Raw genomic sequence first — 15,911 nt, 5'->3', positions numbered from 1 at the left:
GAGGGGACAGACTTCTTCTGATAAATTCAGATGACATTCTGAAAGGCACTGTTTTCATTGCCAGGCTGAGCTTGAGCTTTGCCAAGGAAGGTACCATCTTCTTTGGGCTCAGACCTATTGGGATTTAATCCCCACCTTCACTACTTTCTAACAGTGGGGACCTTCTTTGCTGGACTGGGGGAGGGTCAAATGAAATTATGGATATAAAGCACTTAGTACAGGTATTCAGTACAGTGCCTAATACGTAGGTTACCACACACACCCCGCCCCCCAACAATAGCTTCTGCTATTGAGAATGAAGCTGTATAATGTCGAGAGATTTAGGCAGAGGTTGTTTGAAGACAGCACTAGTGAATATTATAAACATAATACACATTCGGTATATGTTTGTTTAATGTAAGAGTAATCGTAATTAAGTCTAAGCTTTGAAGAGCAGGAAGCTAACAGTTTCTGTTTCCCATCCTGGGGCTAAAAGGGGATGGTTCCAGGAGAAGTGAACTATCAGGCGGTTACACTGTACATTCACCCGTATTTTATTAGTGATGCTGATACCGAAGGAGCCAGATACAAAGATCATGAAAAGAGATACAGTGTCTGCAACCAGCTCCACTGACCAAAAGGGCACTGAAGGACATTTACTAATGAGGATAATTAAACATGACTTGATAACCACTCAAAGCCCCCCCCCCCCCCCCCCCCCCGATCACCGCAGCGAAGCAGATAAAGAAGGGACCTCACCCTCTGAAAAGAGACTGGGCATTATACTGAGTCTGTCCAACTGCCAACAGCACTGTGAGGAAATAATGGTTGTGTTCAGAACACATCTAATGCCAGTTTCAAAGACGGGCCCAACCTAGTCACGTGACAATGGAAACCAGAGCAGAATATCCACACGCACTGAGAAAAGTCTACTGTACACAAGACAAGAGAGAAGATATGGAGGTGTTTTTTCGGTTTATTTGTTTTGTTTTTCTTTTCTTAGGCTCTATATTTTTAGCTATTTTGTTAAAGGAACTAGCAACCTGTGTTTTGGCACAGAACTTAAACAGAGATGCTAATCAACAGCAGGGAAGATAAAGGCTCCCTCGTAAAGGACTGTTTTGCTTTGTTTTCTTTCTAATCAGTTAGCTCCTTAAGAATACTTCCTCTGGGCAGGAAGAATAAGAATTTTGGCTAAGCCAGCTTTAGGCTGGCATCATAGCCTCCTGGCGACAGCTGCTGCAGACCTGCCTTTGCCTGTAGCCACAAGCCTCCACCAACTAGCTAAACTGACCTCTGAGATCTACCCATCTTTGAAAGCTCATGATTCTGAAAGACTGTCTGGCGGAGACGTCCAGCAGACCACAGCCTGATCATGACAAGCTGTTTGCTTCCTATGGCACAGTCTCCAACCACATCTGGAGGTAACACCCGTGCTCTGTAAAATACCAGCTACGTGTAATAAAAATCGACCAAAACTTGTCTAGAATGTAACATGGCACCAGTTCCATTTCCGAGGCTCACTCTTGTAAAAACATAATGTCTTCAAAAAAAAAAACAATAAAAAATATGAGCCAAAGTCTGTTGCCAAAAAGGCTTAATGCATGCTTCAAAGAAATAGAATTTCTAACAGGGATCCACATGTGAATTATGGACAATAGTATACAATATACTTCACAAAACTGAACTTCTCAGGAACCGGCTATGATTTTAAGATTAAAAAGCAATGGCATCTTGTTTAGAACATGGAGAAGCATTTGGCATAAATTCACTTAGAAAGTAGGAGTATTAAATAAAGTGTTTCTTTTTCTTAAGGAAAAAAAGTAAATGATAAAATCCATCCAAAACTTTAAAATAGAAATCTTGATGAATTCTATTGGAGGAAATATCCTAACAGATAGGGAGATATATTAGAAAGCTCTAGTAATGAAAACAGCATGGTATTGGCCTAAGAATAGACAAATAGGACAACTAGTACAGCACAGAGTATCTGGAAGCCACCCCACAGGTCCACACATATATAACCACCTGCTTTATGACAAACGAACCCCTTCAATGCAGTGGAGATGGGTTATCTTTTTAGTAAACAGTGCTGGATAGCCAGCTAGGAGGAAAACAAAAGAGAGCCCTGAGCCATATCTTTTTTTTTTTAATTGGAGTATAATTGCTTTACAATGCTGTGTTAGTTTCTGCTGTACAATGAAGTGAATCAGCTATATGTATATCTATATCCCCTCCCTCTTGGACCTCCCTCCACCCCCATCCCACCCGACTAGGTCGTCACAGAGCACCGAGCTGAGCTCCGTGTGCTATACAGCAGGTTCCCACTAGCTATTTCACACATGGTAGTGTATTTATGTCAAACCTAATCTCCCAATTTGTCCCACCCTCCCCTTCCCCCTCTGTGTCCATATGTCCATTCTCTACGTCTGCTTCTGTATTCCTGCCCTGCAAATAGGTTCATCTGTACCATTTTTCTAGATTCCACAAATATGTGTTAATATACGATATTTGTTTTTCTCTTTCTGGCTTACTTATACTACATGAATAATCCATTACAGATGGATCACAGACTTAACATAATAGGTAAAACCATAAAGCTTCAAGAAGGCAAGATTTTTTTTTGGGGGGGGGATTCATTAACTCAGGGAGACAAAGTTTTCTTAAATAGGTATAAATGTACTAACCATAATGGAAAAAACTGATCAATTAGACTTCATTAAAATTAAAAACTTCTTTTCATCATAAGGTACCACTAAGAGAATAAAAAAGCAAGCTATAGAATAGAAGATATTTATAATACATTTATCCGACAAAGAACTGATATCCATAGTATATAAGGCCCTCCTACAAATCAATAAGAAAAAGACAAACAACCCAATAGAAGAGTAAACAAATAAGCTGAACAGACACTTCACAGAGAAGATATCAAAATGGCAAGTAAGTCGGTAGGAACATCCCAATTAAATCATAATGAGGCATATACCACCAGAGTGGCTAAAATTTTGAAAGACTGAAAAAACCCAAGGGCTAGTGAGGATGTAGGGCAACTGGAAGTCTCATATGCCGCTGTGGCCAGGGGAGTGTGAACTCGTACAATCACTTCGGAAAACTGGCAGGATTGTACTGAGGGCTGTGCATATATGCACATTCTAGGACCTAGAAATTCAATCCCTGAGCACATACCAGCAGAAATGCGCCAAAACACAGGCATAAGAACATTCATAGCAGTTTTATTCATAATAACTCAGCTGGATCAACTCAAATGCCAAGTGTAGTAGGATGGATAAATAAAATGTGGTCAATCCTCACAACACAACAGTATTTGGCAATGACAAGAAATGAACTACTTCTAAATGTAGCATGGATGAATCTTACAGATAAAATATTGAGTAAAGGAAGCCAGGCAGGAAAAGTACCTACTGTATGACATCCATTTTTACAATAAAATCCAAAACCAGGTAATGCCCATCTGTGGTAATAGAAATAAAAAATACTAGTTACTTTTGACACAGGGCATACTGCCTGACGGGGATACACAGTAAGTTTCTGGGGTAATGGAAACATGCTTTGTTGACATGAGTGATGATTATACTCTTAAACAGGGAGGAAGCCTTCTGCTTCTGGATGGGATAGAGAAAAGCATGAGGTTATCATTTACACTCTAATGCTAAGAACAAGCCAGGTATGTTACTAAATCGCAGATTTCTGAGAACATAAGATAGCTAAAAACATAATGAGATCTAACTGAATGAAAATAAAGAAACCACCAAGCCCTTTCTAGGAGAAAGAAGGCCCATAACTGCTCTTATTATCCCCGGAGGAAGAGTGAGAAGAGTCATTCAATGGTATAAGGACAGATCACCCTGACTCTGAAGGAAACTTTAGTGGCCATGAGTGGATATAGGCTTGATGGAGTCACATCCTTGGGGAGCCTGTACCTACCACCAGCTCCTTCCCATAGGCCTTTACCTAGTGCACAAAGTGGGGGTCCACCAAAAGGTGGGTGCAGGGCCACAGATCTGTCATACTAAGGAGGGAGTTTGGATTTGATAATTTCCAAAGAGCAGATGGGGTGTGCATCCAGAGACCGGACACTCATGAGGAGGCTGCCGCAGGTCAGTGACGCTTCTGACCTAAGTGAAGGCAGCGGCCTGGATGATGGTGAAAGTGAATGGATTTCATGAACCACTTTAGAGGCAGAGGAGACAGAACTTTTCGGTGTAGGCTTCCTATGCTGCATATTTTATTCCGCTATTATGAGGTAAAAGTTAGAGTGAATAAAAAACCCATTATCTAATTTTGTCACAATTTTCTATAATGAGAACTGCAAATGGGAATCGTAACAGGATCAGAGAATGGGTGGAGGCTCTTGATCTAGACTAAACTGCCATCAAAGAACCAAGAGGCAACAGAAAGACGCCACAGGAAGACCATCACTATTTCAATAAAGAAATGAGCCACTGAGGTCAATCCAGAGCAAATTCCAGAAGAGTCTTTGGACTATCAAGAAAGTGGGTAGGAAGCGACACATTCGTGCCCAAGAGTTGATCTGGGAGCAGAGAAAATTTCCTGGGTCAGGTAAAGAAGAGGCTGAAGATTGGTGATAACAATTTTAATAAATCTTGCAATATCATTTGATCTCAAGCATCAATCTAAGTGGACACAGTCAGTAATGGAAGTAAGTCTTTCCTAAAATAACTACAAGAATAAAATTTCATTAACTAATTTCTTAAAGGAATTGGAAGGGAGGAGAAAAAGCCAGATCAGCTGACATCAAGTACCCTGGTCCAGACCCTCGGATGCTGAGAAATATCTTGGTTCTTGATTCTATGCAGCATCCAGTCATGACTGGTGTCCTTCTAGTTGTTACTATTTTTACCAAAGCTTTCCTGAGTTGGGTTTAGGTTTATGCCTAGAAAATTAAGCACAATGACATGAAAAATAAAATGCTGAAAGAAGAAGATTTATGAGATAATGTGATCAGTATAACGTTTGCTGTTCTTGAACATAGCTCAGGAAAGTGAAAGCACAGATTAATGAGGGATTAAGCCAAACATGAATTTTAATATCCAAAGACATTTATAAGCAAGAAACCCTGGGGTATATTTATAGAGCCACTTTAATTAGTCAGTATTCAAAACAGCTTTACACATGAGTCAAGTTTTCAACAGATTTGAAATACGCATCTCTTCTAAATGAGAGAGTTGAGGTATTGTAAACCAAGCATGGAATCGGGAATCGGAAGATTCGGGCTTGAGTTCTGACTCTGCCAGTTACAGACTTGGAGAGCAAATCACAAAACCTGTTCAAATGGAAAATGGAAAACTCTGATGGGCTGCCACAAAGATGAAACACAACAATGGGTGTGAATGTGCTTTGTAAAACAAAAAGCGATATATTATTTCCTCAAAGGAGTAAAGAAGACAGAGAACATATGTTCAGAAATTTGCTTGAATTAATTTTTCAAGTTAACAGTCCTATCACTAATGTCTACGTATATACCCTGCAGACAGAGTATTTTGAATTTACTGATAATGATCCAAGACCCAAGGATTCTGGGTTCTTTACCAGACTCCTACCCCCAACCCTTGCATTAGTATATGGAAGTGAGAGCTATCCAATGTATCTAAGAAATACCTCTCACAGTGATTGCTCATGGAGTATACTCATACCTTCCAGATAATTTCAAAAGGAACTATATATTGATAACTATATAGTTAGTTTTAGGCTGTAGCATCAGACAGACCTGGATTCAAATCCTACCTCTATCACTTCCTAGTTGTATGAATTTATAGACTCCAACAATCCCTAGGATCTGTTTTCTAACACAAAAGTGGAGATAGTCACAATACAGTACACAGCTTTCAAAGATTTAAGAGGTAACGGCATTTAATGTGCTTAGCAGAATGCCTGGTATGTAGTACAGACCTTGAAAGTGTTAGTTATAATGATATCTAAAATGTTGCTTCCCAGCAGATAAAATTCTTCATTTTCCACCTATTGGTCATTCCCATCCTTGAACAGGGATGCAGTTCCTTATGTACACACAGAAGCTCATGTTATTCTATAACCAGTCAGGAGCTCAACATTTGTTAAGCAACTACTATAAGCCAGGCACCATGACAGACATCACGGGTACAGAGGTGAACTAGATATTGTCTCTATCCGCAAATATTTCTCAAGAATGTAAGACCCTTGGGAATTCCCTAGCAGTCCAGTGATTAGGACTCTGCACTGTCCCTGCCACGGCCCGGGTTCAATCCTTGGTCGGGGAACTAAGATCCCGCAAGCCATGTGCGGAGTGGCCAAAAAGAAAAAAAAGTAAGACTCTTGAGGGCAAATCTTTGTTGGCTCTGCCTACCTCCGTTTCCCCAGTGATTAAAATAGTGCCTGGATTATTGAATGTGCTTGGTAAATGTTTATGAAATGAATAGTCTGTGCTTTTTCTGCCATACTGATAAATATCCAAATTCCAACATAGAAACTACTTTTACTTTTATTTTGGATATGCAATGAAGAAAAACTGTAAAGAAAAACATTTTTATCAGTACAGATATAATTAGTATTAGGTGTAAATCCTGGGCTCCTTGAATCAATGTTAATGATCTTCTCACAAAATAAATACAATGACATTTGGCACTTTGGAAAAAAAAAATCAATAGGCAGCACAGGTTGGAAAGAATTCACCAAGTGTTTGATAATGTGATAAAGGAAAAGAAACTTGATCCCATTCTTTTACTCTATGTATTAATATTTTCCCCACCACTTTAATTTTAAGATGATAAAATTTCACTTAGAGATTTAAAGATTTAAAACATTGCTCACCTGGTCTTCTTCTCCTCCACCTTCTTCGTCATATTTTAAAATATTATCTCTTACATCGTCTTCTGGATCAATTAAAAGCTGCTTGGCCTGGCGTTCCTTATCCCGACGTTTCATCCATACTACGAACATCAGAACAAGAACTAGGCAGAAAGAGAGTAAAGACATACAGTGTTGAAATTTTAAAAACTTGACCTATCTAATCACAGTGTTCAACGTTAAAAATTTATACTTATATGGCTGTAAAACTTGTAATGCATCTACCACTCTGTTACCTATTTCTGGCCTCACATGACCAGAGACAAGACAAAGCAGAGGCCCTGAGCGCTAGGTTTAGAGCGTGAGGACCCAGGTTCTGCAAACTGGTGCCCTGGGAACTCACTGAGTGTACGTCTGTCCTCAGTTTTACCATCTACAAATGGGGACAAAAACTATTTCTGTCTTTTACTTTGTCTTGCTAGAGGATAGGATACGCTTAATATAATGGCTTGTAAATTTTAGAACAGCAAACAACAGTTAAGTGAAATAGTCACTCATTATTTAATTGCTGTTTCATTCCAGTTGATCCGTCATCATTCTACTCCCCAAATCAGAGAGAAGGGCACTTGTCAAGGACAGGACGTGCTTGCCAAGATGCCTTTGGTAGTACACTAGACCCGGATCAGCGACTTGATCTTGAGGATTTTTGACTCCCAAGGGCCTGGGTCTTTCTACTGCACTATTGTGCTTTTTTCCCCTTTCCTATTCAACTGCATGTTTCAGGTAAGAAGGCCAGGGGATTAGTTTGAGCACTGAAATAACATTAGGCATTCATGCTTTACATTTCTGCGGCAGGATTAGAATCATAAATTTTCCAGTGCGTTGATGTTAAAATCAGCATTGATTCATTTTCCTTCAAAATGGCTTGAGTCACTCCTTCATGCCACAATCCATCAGCTCTAAGTCTTTCTTGATAAGGTTGGCGTATATGCCCCATGTTAGTTGAAACTGAAACATATCCTTAAGTGTACATCTAGTGCACATTCCTTCTAAGATCTGGGGCTATCAGTTTACATCCTGAAGCAAAAGATTTAATGACTCTTATTTGAGCACATTTTTATTATTGGCCATAAAAGTAAATATCTTCCTTGTAAAGCCAGATACATGATCTCATTTGCCATTGTTCCAGGGCTAAATCTAGCAAGTGGATTATTAGTATAGCATGTAGGTTTCAAATTATAGTCAAAGTAGTCTCCACATAGGAAGTAAAAAATGCTTAGCCTTCTACAGTAATTGCTTAGAAAAAAAAGGGTCAGGATTCTAAATTACTAGAACACTTGCAAATGGAGAAAACATAAAAGAAATGGCCAACATTTTCAAGAAAGTGATTGGTGCATAGCATGATCGCACAACAAACTAAGTCCTGCTGCTATTCAACAATACAACACAGGGTCCAGGCAATTTATTCTTTCAACCTGCATGCTTACAAGTGGTTCCTAAAGTACTTTCCAGTGGTTAATTCCTTGCATTCCACTGAACCAAAGACTGCAAAGTATTTTACAAAGGAGCAATTCCTTAATCTAGACTTGCTCTAAAGACAGTTTATTGAGCTGTGCAATCATTTCTATTATCCAGTGTGCTGTATGAAGTACAATCTCACTATTTTATGCAGCCCGTCAAAAACAAATACCTTGATCCTTGCATGACTGGAGCAGGTTGCTGACTGCACTTTATATGAAGGAAAGCAAAGGAAAGCAATATACTTATTTTCCTAAATCACCAACTACGTGCCACGAATTCAGACTCGAATCCTAAGAGAGGGGCTCCAACTGAGCACTGTCTAATATTTTTCTAGGAAAAGAGTTTGCTACAGCTCCCCAAGCGATCAGTATCAGAAAACTGCAACAGGGCATGAAAGAGGTAGGCTGGCTGGGTTTGCTGCAAACATGTAAGATGCTCAGGGCTCTTCTCATTCTGAAGTGGGCTTGGCTGCTAGAAAATGCTCAGAGGTGAAAGAGAGTTGTTAGGTTACGATGAAAGGCGACAATAAAAAGTTACTTTGCTAAACATCCTAGAAGCAACAAGAATTACACCTAAGAGACAAGGAAAGTACTCACTGAGCAGGATGATGATGCAGAGCAAGATGGCAATGATGGCGCCCGTGCCCAGCCCTGCTCCCACGATTCTATCCACATCTGTGCAGTCCCCGTTGGAGTCACACTGGCAAACCTTCACGCGAAGGATGGAAATATTTGACTTGGGAGGATTACCCGAATCTGTGATTATGATTGGAACTTCATATATCCCGGCTTCGAGAAATTTTATCTTTAAATTGAGCTGAGCAAAATCACCTATACAAAAAAGGGAAAAATACAGTCTGATAGTTCTTACATTATACGATTCAAAAACACATGGCATCTTCCAGAACGTATTACTCCTGAATGGTACATATAACGCAGATTTCAACTCTCCTGCACTGTCAAGTTTTTTTGTTTTTGTTTTTTGTCTTTAAGGGCTTCTAATATCTTATTTAAACTTTAAGTAGCTTTTAAAACACATTTAAGGGGAAGATAATAAAGCACTTAAAATTAACTTTTCATGCCAGGTCAAAGCCTCTCAACTGCACATATATTCAAATAATGAACCTGTTCTCACCATTAAGCCGAGTGATGGTCCAATTTCTCTTAATAGTCACTGGAGACAAAGGAAGATCAAAAGCAAATGGTCCAGCGTTTGGATCAATGTCATAGTCAAGTGCTGTGATGTTAATTGAATTGGGGTCCGGAGTTTCGCAAGTCTCTGCCTCCTGAGGTAGCACTTGAGGGGCATTGTCGTTAATATCAAGTAAATAGATCTGCAGTGTTCCCGTTCCACTCATAGGAGGGATTCCTTAAAAGGGAGAAAAAAACCACAAACCGATGCTGAACAATTCTTTCCCTTGAGACTCACTTACGGTGAAACTCTAAGTTTCCAGGATGCTTGCCCCTATCACTGCGTAACCTTGGAAGAATGTAGTTGCCACAGCATCTCGGCAGACTGTTTTTGGTACAAGGCCACTTCATGCCTCTTTTGCAGGATGACCCTGTGCTGCCCCCGCCGAGGCTGCGGGCGCTGAGGGGCGGTAACAAGGCGCATGCGCACGCCCCTGGCCCGGCCAAGGGTGATCCGGCGCCCTCGCTGTCCTTGCTCTGGGCCCCGTGCACATCGCGCTCCTCTAGGCACCGGGGGATGTAAGAGAAGCAGAACCCCGGGCTCGTGATCTCATGGGCCCTACTCTTTGAGGGAGAACCAAGCCGTGTGCACAAAAGAACCCGAGAATGCTTTTCAAGCTCAGACACTGCTCTGAAATATCGAAAACAGTCTACAGACAAGTGATACGGACCCACAGACCTCATCTTGGGGAGGAACCCATGGAGAAGAGACATGGTATTTACTGATCAACCAACTACCTCCCTGAGAAAGCATTAGATTGCTCCCTATACGTTATTTCATTGTCATCCTACGAAGTAGGTTTAAACAGATAGGCACCGAAGTTTCTGTAAACTGGTCACGGTCGCACCCTCTTGGAAGTGGTAGGGTTGGCTAGTGAAGACTGGTCTGCCTGACCCCAAATCCGTTCTCATTCCACTATAAAATACGGTCTCTGTACTTATCACTTGTGAAAATTTAGACTGGTGATTTGGACTCTGCTGTGTTATAAATATTTATAAATAAATATATAACAAATATATAAAATGTAATGAAAATGTTATTATATAAACATAATATTAATTAAATATATAAGACAATTACGTTTAATTATATAATTTATATATATTGTATAAATCTAATATAATAGAAATATAGGAATTTTCGAAATAAGGCTGAATATGGAAACCCAGAGGTTTAAGTGACCTGCCCAAGGTCATGAAACTAGGAAGGTGCACACATACACTCCTCAGGAGGGGACACGGAGAAATCTCCACGGACCTCTCTAAAGAGTACGGATGGCTCTGAGAGCAGGGAGGTTAAGGTGGAGTGGTAGGATGGCTGTTCCCGCTATTCTAATACCACCAGAACCACTATGATTCTTTGTAGTTTGAGTTAGTTTCACATTTATTATCACATTTAATACTATTTGACTGTCATAACAACTTCACAGAATAGCAAGCAGCAAAAACAACAATCAATAATGAAACAAAGGCACAGAGATTCTAATAGCTTGTCCAATTATTAAGGAGCAGAACTGGGGCTCTAAATCCAGTCTTGTGATTTAAAGTCAAGTGCATTTGCAAAGCATCACAGCTACACAGGTTTAACTGCTCACTTCTCTCTTGTATCAAACACCTTTTCAAGTAGAAAACAATCCACCTTGGTGAATGAAAAATCTGGTTGTAACTCACAACCAACATATATACATATAATTTTATAGCTCTTTAAATCTCAACATAATGGTGCAAGATATATTACTTTAAGTTTCACTGTGGAGAAAGCTACCACTTACATACGGCGAGACAATATACAAGAGACACGAATGCTGTGCTTTGATGTGAAATGGCAGAAGAGGGTCCTGTCAAGTTTCAATTCTAAATATTTGAACAGTAGGTCTCATATCAGAAAGGATAAGAAACATTGCTTTGGCCCTGTCACCTTGTAGATTTCTGACAGATAATGAACTCATTGAATCTCATTATACAGGATTTGGAAAGGTTCTTTGAAACTGTTCTTATCAAAAATGTTGATATGCAACATTTTTCAAACTGCATATCTCGGCCACCAAATAGAAAAGCCTACTATTTTTATTAGAAGCTAACATCCATAGTCCAACATTAAAATGATTTTAAAAGATGGTCATGATTCAGTTTTAAAACTATTAACACATATAGAAATGTTTATTTGAGTGTTTAGTTTGTGCCAGGCACTGTTTTAAAAGCTTTACGTGTACAAGCCTTGTTATCTTCCCCTGTACACTATGAGTTATATACTGCTACCATTATCCCTATTTAACAGAAAAAGGAAATGGACAGATTTAAAACCTTGTTGCCAGTCCTGCAGTTAGAAAATGATAGAACTGGAGTCTGGACCCTGGGGGTCAGGTGGAACTTCAAAGCTTCACTCTTAAACCATGTCATATTGAGAGCTGAAACAAGTCTAACTCCAGTTTAACGTGAGTCATTTTCATCTTACATATCTAAAAAAAAGTGCTCTCTATTAATATCAGCCATTTAGAATCCAGCAGAGACCCAGAAATAAAAAAGATGCTAAACTATATGTTTATGTTTTTCAAAACCAACGTACTAAAGCTCAAGTACTCAATTATTTCAATTTATGCATGAAATTTAGAATTTCCTAGCCTATGGCAGAGTAGAGGTAGAGAATTAGAAAGAGGAAGAATGCTAGATACAGACAAACTGATGGCAGCAAACACACTGACTAGAAGAAATATAAAAAGACCACCTCAAAAACCACAGTGTCTGGGCCACTGAGGCATCAAGGTGCAGCAGGGCAGAAAAACCACAAAGGCTTGTGATCACAATACTAGGTGACCACGGAGGGTATAAGGACATTGGGAACATTCATTACAGAAGACAGGGAATGTATCACAGAAAGCCCAGTGGAAATGGAAAATAGAAATTGTGGCCTTAGAAGAATGAAGGTCACACTTTTCTAGACAACTGGGTTTTGTAGAAAACTTCATTTCCTCATGATGCATTTGTGATAAGGCTCTACGCTCTTAACAACATCCAGGATAATACAGTGACTATATTTAATTACGTACCATTGTCAGAAGCAAGGAAAGTAGCGTTATATATATTATTTTTCACATTTGGAGATTCTCTGTCCAAAACAGCAATTGTAGTTATCTGCCCATTCACAGGATCTATTTTAAGCCAGTTGGCAGGATCAGATAATTTTGTGTATCTACAAAATGAAAGCACAATACATTTAATATTTTTCACACGACACTTAAAAAATAAAGCCTATTTTTCAGGTTTCGTCCCAGATGAAACCAGTGCGTTGACTTGCATTTTTGTAGATGATGGTTGGACATGCAGCTGTAACGCGGGAAAGAATTTCTGTGGCAGTGGTTTGGGGAAGTTCATGAAGGTTGTGTGCTGCGTGGGCAGGCGCACAGGAAACATTGCATAGGTGTTCCAGGGGAAAGACGAGGAGCCCAGTCTCCGTACTGCAGGTTGGGGTTAAGGGGGATCTGACGGATCTGATTTTAAGCTGTTATCTAGTTCATAGGATAGCATCGGTGCAGAAAAAAATAACTCAAATATATCTTCTAAGTGAGCAGGAGTCCTAAGGTATAGGGCTTAAGAGAAATTTTAATAGAAGTTGAATTTTCTATCACAGAACACTCCTAAAACGTTTACCACCTCATCATGGTGGAGATGTGGTCACAGTGGGGAGACCCCCCACTCCTCCCAAATTCCCATTCCTCCTAGGATCTCCCCACCTGGGCCACGTCTCAGAACTACACCCTCCAAGGGAAGTCCCATGGTCTGAGCAGATTTATCTCTATCAGCTTAACCTCCTTTTTTATTTGGGGTGGGGATAAGCTTTTCAAGCTTGGGAAACCAATAGACAAATTGGAAAACATATCCTATGTTTTGAGAGGTAAAAATTTGCAGGAGTCCAGAATACCTATGCACTAGCTATTTCTCTATCTTGATTCCAATGTATAGAGAAATGAAGAAGATACGCAGTTATTTATCTGTTAGCAACAGTTCTGAAAGAAGTTAAATAAAATATGAGCTAATTTTAAAAGCTACCATCACCAGTGATAGATAATAGTCACATGGAATATGCTCTGCCAACCATCTACTCCCGCATTAGGAAGGATAAATTACACTTTGCTGAGGCTGGAAATCTTTACAGATATGTTTTGTAAGTCCTATAACCACTGTACAGGTGAGGGATGAAAATAGTTAGCTCTTATATCTTGGTGTTGGCATGAGTTTTCTTTTCTTCCTGATGTGCGGGGAAGAGATAAATGTTATAAGCTTCTGAGACTCCCCTATTTACTCACAGGAGAAGCTTTACGTGATGGTTGGCATAAAAGCACAGGCTCAATTATTACTAAAGACTTTAAAAAAGGAAAGAGGACAGAAGAAAAGAGGCTGAAAACTTATTTCTTTAAATAATACATGAGTAGATCCATTCTTATATTTCCGATATAATATACTCATGGAGCCGCTGAAGAAACTTCATCAAAGAATTAAAAATAATCTTGTAATAAGGAGTTTGGGTGCTAATGAAAATTTCTCACTCCGATGGTGAATAGATTTTGTGCACAGCATAGAACAGAACGTAAATTACAAAATGGCATTTGATACCTAATATTTTGCTGCATATATCGATCTGGGTCCTGAGCAGTGAACGTTGTTAACATGGTACCGGCATGAAGACCTTCTTCTTGGCGAATGATCTTAGGATTTGGGGCAAAATAAGGGTTTTCATTCACATCAATAACTGTGACAGACACAGTTGCAGTTGACTGAGGTGGGTGCTGAATACCCTTGGCTAATGGCACTTGATTTTCTGCAGCGACAGTAAGGACATACATCCTATTTGTCTCAAAGTCGATTGGCTGGAAAAATAAAAAAAATTTTTTTAAAGGAGAAACCATATTTTTGCAGGAAATGAGAATATTTGCATTCTGCAGTTTATCCTTCTAGCAACTCCATTTCTAAAACATTAATTTTTCATTCACTACACCATAGGTTCCTCTCAAATTTCTGGAAAATATGCATTAGCATGGCCGTTGACTGAAACATTTATCACAATTTAACCTACTTATAAAAGATATTTATATATCTTGGGCATTTCAAAGATTTATGTTCACAAAATAATGCTTATTACTATTGCACACTGCATTTATTTAGCTACATCTAACAACTTAGTTATTCTTAAGAACAGCACTGTTGACCAAAAATAAAAAATACTAAATAATCTGGGATCAAGTGAGAACATGATGGTGTAGATTGTACTCTCAAACATTGGTACAAAGACCAATCCTCATCCAAGAAAGCTTTTACCAGTCTGTGATGAAGTGGACAAAACAAAAACTAGAAAATGTGATTTTTTTTCCTCATAAAGCTAAACTTACTCTATTTAAAAGTATCATTCATAATTTGAAGTATACATTTTAGAGTACACACACATATACACCTTCAATAAACAGTAGTGTTTGTAGGTAGAAGGACTTTTATTTTTTCCTTAGCTAGCAAACTAAAAACTTTATTTTTTCTGGCTGTTTTCCAAAATAATTTTGGGGATTTTACTGGTCTGTACAAATCCCAAATCTAAGAATGCCACTCTAGATAAAGGCAATGCACAAATAACCTTAATGTAAATATTAACTTCCAGAGTTCCACTGAATCCCACTGTCAATAGAAAAGTTACCAGGAGTCAAGGGACCAGACTGGACTTTCCCTCTTAATTTCCCTGATCATCTTCTAGCTGAGGTGCAGATAAGCATTACTGTGCATTAAGAGTATGAAAAAAGGAGCTTGAGAACTCTCATGCCATCCTGGAGAGTCTAAGAAGGACCAAGGGCAGCAGCTACGAGAAAGCCACAATATTAGCACAGACCACACCAGTTTCTTCACCTAGACCACCTCCTCAACTCTTCAGAGTTTCTTCCCTCTCACTCTACAATCCCCAGCTCAACTTCCCTTTCTGAATTATTTTCAACAAGACGGCAAAGAAGCCAGGAAAGAAGACAATTCTTTTGAGTAAGCGCATTAGCTCCATGAAACATCCCTGACAACACTTACTTATGCTAAGAGCTTTAATGGGTATTAAGCTTACTTATCCCACAGAACAACATTGAGACTTAGGTACCAGTTATCTCCTCACTGTCTGTGTAAGAACCTGAGGCTTAAAAAACCTGCCATGTTGTCAACACTAGAAAGGGCAGAGCTGGGATTCGAACACAGAGGGTGGTGCTGTCACTCACTATGCTGTGTTCAGAGAATTTCCCACTCCCACCTCAAGGGGGAGATTACCGTTCTACTCACGCACATATAACATTCTTGGCAACGGAGCCCTTGGTACACCTTTCTCTGTAAGACCAACATTCAGGTTCCCTTACGAATCAAGAATGTTGGGATGCGAGGCAAAGAAGCAGCTCTCTTCCC

At 39.4% G+C, this 15,911-nt stretch overlaps 1 protein-coding gene and 1 long non-coding RNA gene across 3 annotated transcripts in view; one reads left to right on the top strand and one right to left on the bottom strand.

The window, feature by feature from the left end:
* The window catches only part of LOC309610902, a 913,322-nt gene that overhangs the window by 255,898 nt on the left and 641,513 nt on the right, over nt 1-15,911 (top strand). The gene's annotated exons all lie outside the window — the stretch shown is intronic.
* CDH2 (cadherin 2) overlaps nt 1-15,911 on the bottom strand; it is a 213,813-nt gene that overhangs the window by 24,669 nt on the left and 173,233 nt on the right. For both annotated transcript variants that reach the window (XM_082354202.1, XM_082354203.1), the window contains 5 exons: nt 14,106-14,359; nt 12,542-12,684; nt 9,439-9,672; nt 8,901-9,134; nt 6,808-6,947 (listed from right to left, as the gene is read on the bottom strand). In XM_082354202.1, coding sequence (XP_082210328.1) covers nt 6,808-6,947; nt 8,901-9,134; nt 9,439-9,672; nt 12,542-12,684; nt 14,106-14,359 — 1,005 coding nt within the window. The remainder of the gene's footprint in view (nt 1-6,807; nt 6,948-8,900; nt 9,135-9,438; nt 9,673-12,541; nt 12,685-14,105; nt 14,360-15,911) is intronic.

Source organism: Balaenoptera borealis (genome assembly GCF_965194805.1).
Source record: "Balaenoptera borealis genome assembly, chromosome: 14".
NCBI classification, from domain to species: Eukaryota; Metazoa; Chordata; class Mammalia; order Artiodactyla; family Balaenopteridae; genus Balaenoptera; species Balaenoptera borealis.
The sequence above is the reverse complement of the archived record's forward strand: the minus strand, read 5'-3'. Positions and strand labels throughout refer to the sequence as shown.